The sequence below is a fragment of the Lichenostomus cassidix genome, chromosome 5 (assembly GCF_008360975.1).
Source record: "Lichenostomus cassidix isolate B80296 chromosome 5, HeHo_3.0, whole genome shotgun sequence".
Classification (NCBI taxonomy): domain Eukaryota; kingdom Metazoa; phylum Chordata; class Aves; order Passeriformes; family Meliphagidae; genus Lichenostomus; species Lichenostomus cassidix.
In genome coordinates, this window is record NC_139486.1 from 8,305,911 (window position 1) to 8,318,013 (window position 12,103).

General features: G+C 38.0%; 1 protein-coding gene across 2 annotated transcripts in view; it reads right to left on the bottom strand.

The window, feature by feature from the left end:
• Nucleotides 1-536: 536 nt before the first annotated feature.
• Nucleotides 537-12,103, bottom strand: part of ADSS1 (adenylosuccinate synthase 1) — a 28,026-nt gene continuing 16,459 nt past the window's right edge. For both annotated transcript variants that reach the window (XM_085061216.1, XM_085061217.1), the window contains exons 7-13: nucleotides 11,651-11,732; nucleotides 10,606-10,732; nucleotides 9,546-9,700; nucleotides 8,253-8,377; nucleotides 6,419-6,516; nucleotides 5,121-5,270; nucleotides 537-3,700 (exon numbers count right to left, since the gene is read on the bottom strand). In XM_085061216.1, the coding sequence (XP_084917342.1) occupies nucleotides 3,648-3,700; nucleotides 5,121-5,270; nucleotides 6,419-6,516; nucleotides 8,253-8,377; nucleotides 9,546-9,700; nucleotides 10,606-10,732; nucleotides 11,651-11,732 (790 nt within the window). In that variant the 3' untranslated portion in view covers nucleotides 537-3,647. The remainder of the gene's footprint in view (nucleotides 3,701-5,120; nucleotides 5,271-6,418; nucleotides 6,517-8,252; nucleotides 8,378-9,545; nucleotides 9,701-10,605; nucleotides 10,733-11,650; nucleotides 11,733-12,103) is intronic.

The window sequence follows — 12,103 nt, forward strand, 5'->3', positions numbered from 1 at the left end:
TTACCTGCTGTTTCTGGCTCCTTCTAAAACAGATGAGAAAAGGAGTGGTTTCTGTGGAGGCTTCTGGAAGCCCTCACAGCACTTGTCTGAACTCCACTCACATTTTAGAGGTGATAATTGTTTATCTGAACCAGTATTGACCTTTGCTTTCTCTCACAGTGCTGCTGAAAAAGAGCTTCACAGAGTTCATATCAATTGTTCTGAGCCAGATTTTATTGCAGGAATTTTTGCATCAATTAGAAAATCCATTTTTCCTTCATAAAACCATTGGTCACTCAGGTGAGCCAACTACAGATGACTAACCATGAATCCCAGCAGTAAAGGTGGAGCCCTGCTCAGTTCATAAATGGGAAAGGGTGATAAAGTTTGTAGAATTTGTGAAAAAAATTCTGAACACCAAAAATTTGTAGGCTGTAAGAAAATATCCATTCACTCACTTATGCAGCTAGTTATTTTCTAAAATTCATGAAATATTAAATCAGGTTTTTGTATGAAGTGTATTTTGTTAAAAAATAAGAGAAAGAGACCAAGCAACATTACTTTAAATCTGTTTTAATACATCTTCAAGGACAAAATAAACAGGTGTGGATCAAAAATCATCTGAAAAAAATCTGCATAAGGTGTAAGTGTAGATTGCACACTACTGTGGAAATGCTTCATTTTTCTTTCCTGTTATAAAGTGCATTATCCCAGAACTGTAAGACCATATATAGCCAAATTAAAAAATTACAAAAGCCTCAAACTCCTATCTTGCACGTGTTAGGAAGCACATCTGACTAGGAAGGCCATGGTGTAGGGGTAAGTGTCAGAAAATATGTCAAATACATTACTGTCCATGAGTGAATCAGTAGTTGCTGCTTTTAAAAATGTATAATCTTTACAAGAGATTACAGCTCTTCAGTAAATGTTTACCCTTATTCTTCCATCCAGATATCAAACAGGATGATGCATCAACCAGTTTTAGCTATTATTATTGCATTTGGCTGGGGAGAAAGAAGTAGTTAAATTCATCACAGTGATTGTTATTAAATGAAATTCCAAACAATACAAAATAATATTCATGGAAAACAGCCAAAATAAAAGGAAATTTACATTAGAATGTTCTTATTAAGCACTGTGTCTCTCAGTACATTAAAGAGCTTTTTGATAAAAGCTTGAACTTCTTCACATTTAACTCAATGACAGCACATATAAAATTTAATAGAGCTTTCATTTCAAATATCCATGCTATCAAATAAAATGTACAATATTATTTTTATGGCAACAGAGTAAGTAATGAAATAATTGCCTATTACATCATGCCCACTGACAACATCACTGGGTTTTTTGATGAATCCTCGAAAGCAAAGACAGACCATGTGGATCTAACAGATACTTAATGGAAAAATGGAAAATAAAAAGATTAGGTGGAAAGCAATCCTGTGAAAATTAAACTATAAAAGCTATTGTGTTCAATATGCCAAATACTCAGTTTAGAGGTGATAATTTAATCCAGTTATTCAGCACACCCAGTGGCTTGTTAGTCACTGTGGACTTTGCCAATAAATCAACCAAAGCTTAAATATAGCGGCCACCTCCCAGCACAAATGCACTGGGGAAGATGAGGCCAAGAAAAGGAACAGCTCTAGATCATTCAGCAGGCAAATGTCACAAGGTTAAGCCATGTGAAAAAAAAACTTAATTACTGTATCTCCAAGCATCTCTATGCTTTAAGTACCTCACATAAATGGAGCACACTTCACAGTGCTTGTGATAATTAGCACTTACCAAGTACCTTTCAGAAGTGCTTTGCAAACATTAAATAAGGTCAGAGATCTCATTACTTTTTCATCAGAACACCCATAAATATGATGGGGAGAGCTTCCTCCTCAATTCAGATCAAGGACTGAAGGGCTTGACTCAGGGAACTCCAAAAAGTAGAGCTGAAGAGGTGAGGATATATTCCTAATTGCCATTATTTGCTTGTGTACTAAGCTAGACTCTAGAACTGGGGCATGGAGAAACTGCACCAGAGCTGGTGTAAGAATTCTGCCTTACAAGAAGCAGTACATCTGTAAACAGTTACATTTAGTGCTTTGCACTGGTATGTGTAAAAGAGTTTCTTGACACAAATGGCTTTGAACATTATCTGCTATTTGATATTGAGTGAGATGATACAAAGGGGATGATTATGGCACAAGATCCTCCTGACAGGTTTTCTTTTTTCCCCCATTTCTAAGGCCAAGTGTCATTGTTTCACCTTGGAGTCACCATGTCAGAAAAGGGCCATTTTTACACACTACACACATCACTGAGGTTGTGATGCCATTTCCACAGCGCCTGGGAATGATACAAAAATGTTATAGCTCACTGAGACATATATAAAAACGGAACACCTACTTGGAGAATTTCGCAGTTAGGGAGTAACTCCATCTCTGGAATAATCTTTCTCCTCTACAAGAGATAGGCCTTTTTTGAGATTTTTTGATGCATAACCATTATAAATTAGAAGATCCACAAAGAAGTCCAAGTACATTCTTGAAGATTCTGGGACCTCTCCACAGCTTCTACATGTCCCAACCCTGGTTGCCACATGTCATCCCCTTCTATAATTAGGCATTACATTTTGCTGAGGAAGGTCAAAATGTGTGAGGGGTGTAAATACTGCAGCAGTCATCATTGAGTCATGCATTGATTTATTCTTGGAAACCTATGGGCTGTGGAAGCGAGTGTCTTACAGAGCCACAAGTCTCAAGTTCCTCAACAGAGTACTACAGTAGAACTTTGGAAACTACAACCACAGAACTAGCAGGAAGAAATGTCCCAGGTTCATGGGGAAAATGCAGCCAGCTGTCTCAGCTCCACTCTCCTCGTGTGTTTTATATCCTGAGGATTCTCTTCCTTTCACTTTCACTCAGTCCTTTCCCTACTGCATAAAAGAAAGGCCATACACCTGACAGTATCCAGCCTGTTAGTACACAGAATAGTTCAAAGAATTACTAGATAGGTCAGCTTTCTCCAATTTGGCCCCTTTACAGATGTTGTCTCAATTACTAGGATAGGCTTTGTGATAAATACATTTTACATTTTAGCTGCTCTCCGTTCATTTTAGTAGGCTATTAAAAAACACTATATAAAATTATATGTAATTGTCTCTACTTTGCATTGTGCAGTGAAAAATACCCACCTAACTTTGCTGTATTTTATAAACTGAAAATTTTTATAATTCAACCAATTTCAGTCCATGGTATCTGTTCTAGTACTGCCAACCCAGATACACAGATATTTTAACATTTGAAGGAAAAATCCAAGCTTCACAATTCAAAAGTTACCCAATAATTATTGGAAAAGGCTTAATACTGGTTTCAGCAAGAAGAAATACAATATAGGTGTAAAGTACTTTCAGATAGCAACATGGATCAATTGAAAAAGAATTATTTCCCTATTTTGTTAGGAATACTTTTTTTGATGACAGACACCAATGAGATTTTACACTGAATTTACTGAGAACTTTAAATAAACTGTTACAATACAGAATATACGTTGTGTTTCTATTTAATTCCTAGAAGAATTTGTCTGTTTTAAACAGCATTTCCATTTAAAGAGGAAGCAGTAAGGAACCGATGAACGCCAAGTTGTGCTTCTCATCACTGAAGTTCTTCATTTGTTTAAAACAGCTGGATCATCGACTCTCTTGATTTCCCAACTCCAACCCATTTAACTAGGGAGGAAAACACATCTGTTAGAACAATTACTGAGAGCAAATACTATAATCAATAAACTGGAATAATTTCCACCTTTCACCATGCTTCACTACAAACTGACCAATTTTAGGAAGAAAGTTTTATTGTCAAAGATCACTCTACTCCAGCTGCACTACCGGACTAAAAGTGCAGTATACTGACGTTTGAAAGCATGAAATAATTAAGCAATAAATAAGCAATGAAATAATAATAAACACAAAGCATTGCAGATGGAAGGCATAATAGAAGGTCAGGAATGTCTGTTGCAGGTTTAACTGCCATTGTTTTGAGTGACAGGATGTTTATCAACATCCCTGCAGAGAGGAAGCCAGAGCTCTGCCAGACTCTGAAGTCTGCATGATGTGGAACAGGAGACAGTAATGCCTACATGCAATAATATTTTTTAATGTAAGGCTCTAATTATAAACATTATCCAGTGTGAGCAGCCACCCCAAATTCCATACTGCAGCTGTTCCACTGCAGTTTTATTACCCATGGTTGCTATAGAATTGACTGTGGGTACATCTCCTTTAACCATCAAACCTAGCAATGTGTCCTGACTTCACACAGAGAACCAGAGGAATAAAGTAAGGGGAGCTGTATTTACACATCCCTTGTGTGTCCTTGACCACACACAAGCCATTCTCTGAGTTTCAGTTTCTGCTATCAGATGCTTCCTGATCCGTGACCAATTCAGGAATCGCCACAGTTGTAACCAGCCTGTACTCCACTGACGTGACCTTTGAGGTGCTTTATGGAAAACAAAAGCACACATGCCAGCTTTCTAAGCTTGTTATTGTGGAAATTCCCTTGCAAACTCCAGCATTCATGCCACACCTAGCTCTTGGCACCTCTAGAGCTCTAGCAGTTAGATTTGAAGAAAACTGGGTGGCTTGACCTTTGCAGATCAATGATGTTAAGATTCTCATTTGTCCACAGTGGCAGCACTAGGATAAACAATCTTGTTTCTGTTATGCAACACATCTCTTTACATGAGTAAGAACAAAAAAAACCAAAACAAAGACATCTAAGTTCAAACAAGGATGCAGTGCAGGATGCAGAGAGAAAGGAGATGAGGATATTAGCCTAACTACACGCTGAAGCACATTGCACAGACCCTGAAGTTTTCACTGACAGAAGGTGGCCATTTGCCAAGAACAACACACGTTTATCTTTCCAATGGTTAAATCCTTGCCAGCAGCAGCTCAGAGCTCTCTGTAGCACTGCAGGCTGAACACCACCTTTTGCTGCTTTTTGGCAAACTGTCATTGACCCCCATCAGCCCAACCACTGGTCCTTCCATTCCCCCCTGCCCAAATAAAGTGACTTCCAACTAACAGAGCTGTGTCTGTCTGTCTGCTGTGGCATCCTCATAGGCACATCTGCAGGGAGGCTTACCTGGCACACCAACATGGTTTTCCACACAGCGGATGTAATTCTGGGCCTTGGGTGGGAGGTCCTCCCATTTTCGTGCTCCAGTTGTGTCAGCCTTCCACCCAGGCATTGTTTCATACTCTACTTCCACCTTCTGTAGTATCTCCTGGTTAGCTGTGGGAGAACAATTTTTGTCACAGTTGATTTTAGCTGCTCTGCCTTGACAGAACATACCTATGGCTCTTGACCAGTAAAGTCTTTCAACAGCTTTTAAAATCTGATACATGAGGAAACAGTATTCTTCCTGGTTTGTTCAATCATTCACTCCTTTATTCTTAAGTGAGATTTAATTCTGATACTTAGGAAGATAAGTCTGATTCAAGAGCATTCAGGAATGCAGTTTCCTCTTTTAAAAACTATAGAATGCACTCTAAGCTGTCAACATGGAGTCAAGAACAACACTACAGCATTATTTCTGAGGAAATAAGATTTTTTGAAGTTTACAGTACTTCCACTTTTTTGTTCAGATCTGCACATAATAAACCAGTGGACAAGGCAGTACTGTCTCAGAGAGTTTTGTCTTTACGGAACAAGGTTAAATCAATCTTGCAAAAACCTCTGATGTCTACAAGCTTTTCCCTACTGGAATTCTCATTGTGTCCACAGCCAGGAGCCACTAAGAGTGGTGGGAAAGCTGGCTGCTGCCAGTCCAACCCATGCCTCCAGAATCTCCCACAGCTCAACAGAACAAACCCCTCTTCTTGGCACAGACTGTTACAGGTATCTTGAAAACATCGTTAATGTCAAAAAACTATGCATTATTACATCTAAAAAGTGTAAATATGAATCATTATTGAGGAGGAAATGTATATTTTTATTAACCACTGTGTTGTTGCTGTTAATAAAACTTAATACAGTTGTCCAGAAGCAGCTTTATTCTGCCTGTTTCCATCTCATTTTTGCACAGATTTTACTTCATTTTTGCTTCATTAAACGCTATTGCCAATGATACAGTCACTGACTTGGGTCTTGCTGACTTTCAGATCCCTGGTTCTGCCAATAAAAAATCTAATGGGACAATACATAGAGGTCCTAACACAAGATTTTATTTGGTTGGAGATTCTGGCCATTGTACACAGATGCAAGGTAAATGGAAAATGCCCATGTAATGGTACAGGCATCTTTACACAGATACTGCAGCTCCATAAATAGCCACAGAATGTCTAGCGAAAAAAAAATCAAGTCTGATTTTAAAAAGCAAACAAGAGGTGTGGCTTAACAGGCAGGAAAGATAAAATTAACATAGTGGTTTAACAACTTACCTGGAAAATACGGAATTCTTTTTCCACCCAATTTGTAGGCAACACCAATTTTAATTTCATCAAGGACATCGAGAATATCCAGTTTTGTTAATGCCAAACTGCACAAAAAACATCAGTTAGTTACACACATGATGAATCTCCTCTAATACTTTCCATTTTTTCCCCTCCCCTTTCACAAATCCAGCTCAGATAGCCCAGCCAGCAGAAATACACAAATGTATTAAACTATGTGCATCGTTAATTGATTTCACACCTCTGGGGTGAATACTCAAGTGAGTTACTATGAGACATTTCCAAGTGCTTGGCTGCTCACACAGGTGAGGTGCACAGTGTTCTGCTCAGTGCATGAAAATGCACTCTGACTATGGAAAGTGGTACCTACTGGGCCTGGTTTGGGTGGGTATGACCCTTGACATCACTGACAGTGACTATTTCTTTTACTCCTACTGATTCACACAACTGTCTGACAGACTTTTTACTAAATTACACTTTTACAACAGAACAAGCATAGCCTTTTATTAAAGCATAGTTTTTTACTAAAACCACATCTGCAGTTCACTAGGAAGGATCCCATCCTGAATCTCAGTGCCTGGACTGTGCTGTCAGTTTAATGAACCTTATTAATTTTGTGAATGAGCACAGTGGAAGACAAAAACGGAACCTCAAGAAGACACTGTAGTATTCACTGATCTGAATAAAGCTGCATTTTAAAACTAGTCAAATTCTGCAGAACAATATTCTAGATACTACCTGGCAAAAATCTGAGCAGCTAAGGATTTAGACAGGTATGTGCATAATAGTGCAGGCTATATGTGCCTAGTAAGTACGTGATGAATGCAAGGATTAAGTGAAAACACTTTTTGGGAAAGAAGCACCATAGAGACAGTTCTTCAACCTTTTTAATCCCCCCATTTTTTTTAGCTGTCAGTTATCAGAGCTGACATAGTTTTGTTGATAGGAGTGCAGTATTTGTACAGAACAAAAACGGAAGGAAACCTAATACCTTCTTAAAATTTTCCACATAAACCAGAGCTGCATAAGCTAAAGCAAAATATAAATCCAACTAAACAAAAATCACAGAGCTAAAACCCCTTCTGAAAAATTAATGAACAATTGTTCCTTTGTAACATTAGTAGCATAACCAATATTAAATTATGTCTCAGTCTATAATATATTAAAATGCTCAGGGTCATGTGTTTGCATATATGAACAAGTTTGCCTGAATGCATCAACCAAGGAAGCCACTCAGTCCCAAAGAAAATAAAACTCAGTCCATTAAAAGCAGAATTTATAACAGAATATTTGACTACACCTTTTTAAGTAAATGAACCTGTAGGAACTGAAATGAAAGCTGTGCCAGTTGCTGTACCCTTTGTGTCATCTCATTTATTTCCCTTATCAAGGCAGTGGATCCAAATGATGCAAACTTGGTCCCACAAATAGGATCCATTAGGGTCAACCAAAGTTCAAACCCAACAGGTTTTAGACCACGGCACAAGTCAGTATGAAAGCACTGGATCAAAAACACTAGAGCAAACTGTTAGAAAACCAATATATTGATCCAATCTGCACTGGCCATCTGATGAAAGCAAAGTGAACACATGTACCAAAAAAATCACTGCTATGATATTGTAAAATCACTTAATCTGAAAAAAAAAGTCAAAGGAATTAGATTATTACTAGCATTAAGACAATTCTCAGTTGCGCACTGTGCATTATTGTATTGCTTAAAATGTAACACTTTACTGGACTTATATTAATGTTACCTACATATTTATTCTGCGAAGCACAAAATTATCACTTCCAAATGTAGCGCAAAATCTTTGATGCTTACGCAGTGAATCCGTTGATCATATGAGCATATTTCAAAATGACAAGATCTAACCAGCCACAGCGTCTCTTTCTGCCTGTAGTTACTCCCCATTCATGGCCACGGGACTGTAAAAGATCTCCGATTTCCTACAAGAAGACAGAAAGAATGCTGATGGTGTTTCCCTGAAAACACGGCTGGAAAACAAATACAAATAAATAAAGATGGAGAGCATGAAAAATATAGTTGTTCCAATCTCAAAGCTATTTTTTAGGAAAAAAGAGAAAGAAATAATTTTCCTAGGAGAGGACTAAGGCAGAGAACAAATCCCCTCATGCACAGGATTTTTGTATTGCAACCACTAGCATTTCAAACTATGTATTTAATATGATTTTCAGGTTCCAAGGAGACACTGTTTTCCCTTCTTCATCCAATAGGAAGATTTCCTTGAGAATTCAGCCCTTTTTAAAATTTTGTTTGCATTTGCTTTCTTCACTTGGTCTTTCTGTTTTGGGGACAAGACTGTAAATGCTCAGGACAAAACCAAAGCTGGTGCAAGGTCTAGGTGAAAACACCTAGGGCTCCTTGGTTCTACCACAGTGTGAGACTGCCAGCTGAGCCATTCAGACTGGCAATGTCTATATTGTGGTAAAAATAAAGAGGGAAGAAACTTCATGTTCATGATTCATAAACCCAAAGGATACCTTCAACTCATTTGAGCCCTTAGAGAAAGGATTTTAGTGACTAAATCTTTAAATTAGATTCGGAACACTGACCGAATGATTGCTGTGTGCATATCTCCCAATCAATACCCTGAGCTTTCTAGTTACTTGATAATGAAAATACAGCTGACAGTTTAAAAGAATCAAAATCTCTCCCCTTCTTTTTATCGACCCACTTGTGCATGACTGGCTGACGCACACACCACATTTATTCTATAAATCGCACAGAACACAGGCTGTTAAGCACAGTTGTTATAATTTAAGCTCTTCTGGGATGCACTGACAGTTCTAGTCCACAACAAACTCTCGCCACTGAAACACACCTAATGATGTTATGTAAGATGATGAAATCTGCTTTCACATCATTCATTACAACAGAAGCATGGTCACTGCAATATAACATCATCACACTTGTGTTTCTCTCCTCTGATGAGAAATACCTTAAGTTCATAATGTAATTCTCCTCTCTTCACGAGTGTGATTGCTCAGCATATTATTACCGTGCTTATTTATCAGCGGAATACCCCTTCCCCCATTGCACTGACTGTTCTGTGTTGCCAGCTGTGTGTATCACATTTGGTAACATTAAACCTACGTTAATCTGCTCGGTGGGGAAGGCTCCGATGCCCACGCGGGTGGTGTATGCCTTCACCACTCCGTACACATCACCCACGTGCTGCGGAGGAACACCCAGCCCGGTGCACACACCGCCCACGGTGCAGTTCGAGGAGGTCACGAAAGGATATGTGCCTGTCAGAGAAACAACAGCACAGCCCTCTATCAGCAATGGCAAGAAACAAAGAATGGTTTTCCTTTATCACTTCAAAGGAAGTGATCATCAGTTCTGTGTTTGGCTTTAAAGCTAAACTGAAACAGCAGCCATAGAGGGTGGCAAGTTCTTTTTATTATGCGTCATTCATCCTTTGTAACTTTCACTGAGGATTGCCCACAGGGGAGAAATTTAAAAGCATCTCAATACTACCTCCATTAGGCACGGCATCTATTATAGGATGCTGCTGCCTTGTAAAGCTTTTTTTCAATGTTCTGTGTGTCACAGAAAGTATTTCCACTACATTCATGGAGAGCCTGGTGTAAAGGTCACAGTCTGACATTCCCAGTGCTCTGCACAAGTGGCTCAGAGTATCTGCCACAAATTGTCTAAGTCTTAAGAGGTCACTCATGATCTCTACATTGTGACTCTGGATTGGAGAATCTCTCCAGGCTTTAATTTTATCTTCATTGATTTAATTAGACTTTCGGTAAGAAAGAGACCAACTGTAGCAGCAAGACTTACAGGTTGCTGCACCAGTTTAATCCTCCCCAGAGGAATTACCTAAGCAGCACTACAATGAGTGCCTGGATTGTTTGGAAATGTGCACACACATTTAAAAGTAATCAAGACAAGAATATCTGCAGTGAAATTTCAGCTGCACAGGAATAAACTTTAGTAAAAATCAATATTTAAACCCTAAGCACTTAATCCTGTTAATGATACAATCTCTGTTTTAATGAGCTTTACTTCTGGGAGATTTGTTGCTATTAAGGAAAGACTGTTTTGTTTCTCTATTTTACTGCTGCTTGCAAAGTCAATATAAACATGAATCAAAATAAAACTGATCTCTTAGGAGTTAAGCTGAGTTTAGAATATAACTTACCAAAGTCAATATCAAGTAATGCTGCGTTGGCTCCTTCAACAAGGATCTTCTTTGGGGAGCCATGAAGAGCTTCATACATAAAATACACACCATCTCGAACCATGGGTCTTATTTTTTCAGCATATCCCTGCAAATTGAGTACAAATGTCAGCTTCCCCAGACAATGGCTGGAAGCAGGGAACACTGTGTTCACTTTTGAAAGACAAAACATACAGATAAGTCTAAGCTTCCAGCCTCAATAACTGCGTTTTCCTGAAAAATACAACCATTAGCTTATACTCCATTGTAAATAATTCAATCTATTGAACCACTCATGTAAGAAAACATGACTTACTAAGGCATTAGAATGCCATAATTTCTGTATCATTTCAGTTCACAGAGATGTGGTATAACTACTGAATTTTGTTGTTACAGTCTTTAGATAGTGTGTCTATAGTCTAGACACACTGAGAACGGGACTTAGAACTAGTCCAAGCACCAAAAGAAAAACATATCACTCCTTTTGAATATAAAGTAATATCTTCAAGGTGTCAGCTCTGCAAAAGTATGAGACGAAACTTGGGAAAGGTAAGAGATATTTTTAACATCCTCCTTTCTAACATATTCAGGAAAGCTCTTTTAACATTGGCTCTTCTGGATTTATTCATAAAAAGACAATTTTCTTTTAATACCAGCATCTGGAAACATGCTTCCACAAACAATTCTTCAGTAAGCATGGAAGTCCCCACCAATAGACTGGACACTAACTGAAGCCATCACCCTGCCTTCTCTTGACTGCTTTGATACAACAGTCATTTTAAACAGCATTCAAAACCGTAAAATATTATAGGAGAATTAAATAATCCACAAAGTTTACATTAATGCCTACAATAAGAGAGAACATTCTATTACAAAGCATAGACACTGCTCATTAAAAGCTTTTATAATAACAAAATTATACATCTTTCATCTAAATTAATTACTTAGCTCAATAAGTGGTATGTCCGGTACACTTCATTTTTACCTTTTAAAATTAAAATAAATATTGCAAGTGATTAATCCTTACCTTCAGCTTTTTCAACTGTCCTTCTATATCAATTTCCAATGTGGGAAACATTGACTTGTATTGTTGTGCCAGGTTTTTAAATCTGTAAAATATTGAAATTTTATCTATGAGGAACTGTCACAGAGTCACAGAACCTTTGGTAAGAACTCAGTTTATATTATGTACAGTATGTACTGAGAGCTATAAGGAGAAAATACCCCGGACTCTGATACCTCAACCAGTGCATTTCCCAATGTTGAAAACTACATTTTAAATTATGAGAAACTCTGTGAAGCACAGGAAATACACACACACACACACACACACACACACACGCACATTCTTTCCAGTTTTCTTCTCCTTCTGGACAATTTATATACAAAATTCAGACACATATTCAAAAACATCCCCTTAAAAGCAAGTCTGTCAGCCAAAATGTATCACTCTTGAACACAATATTTAGAAATGGAAATA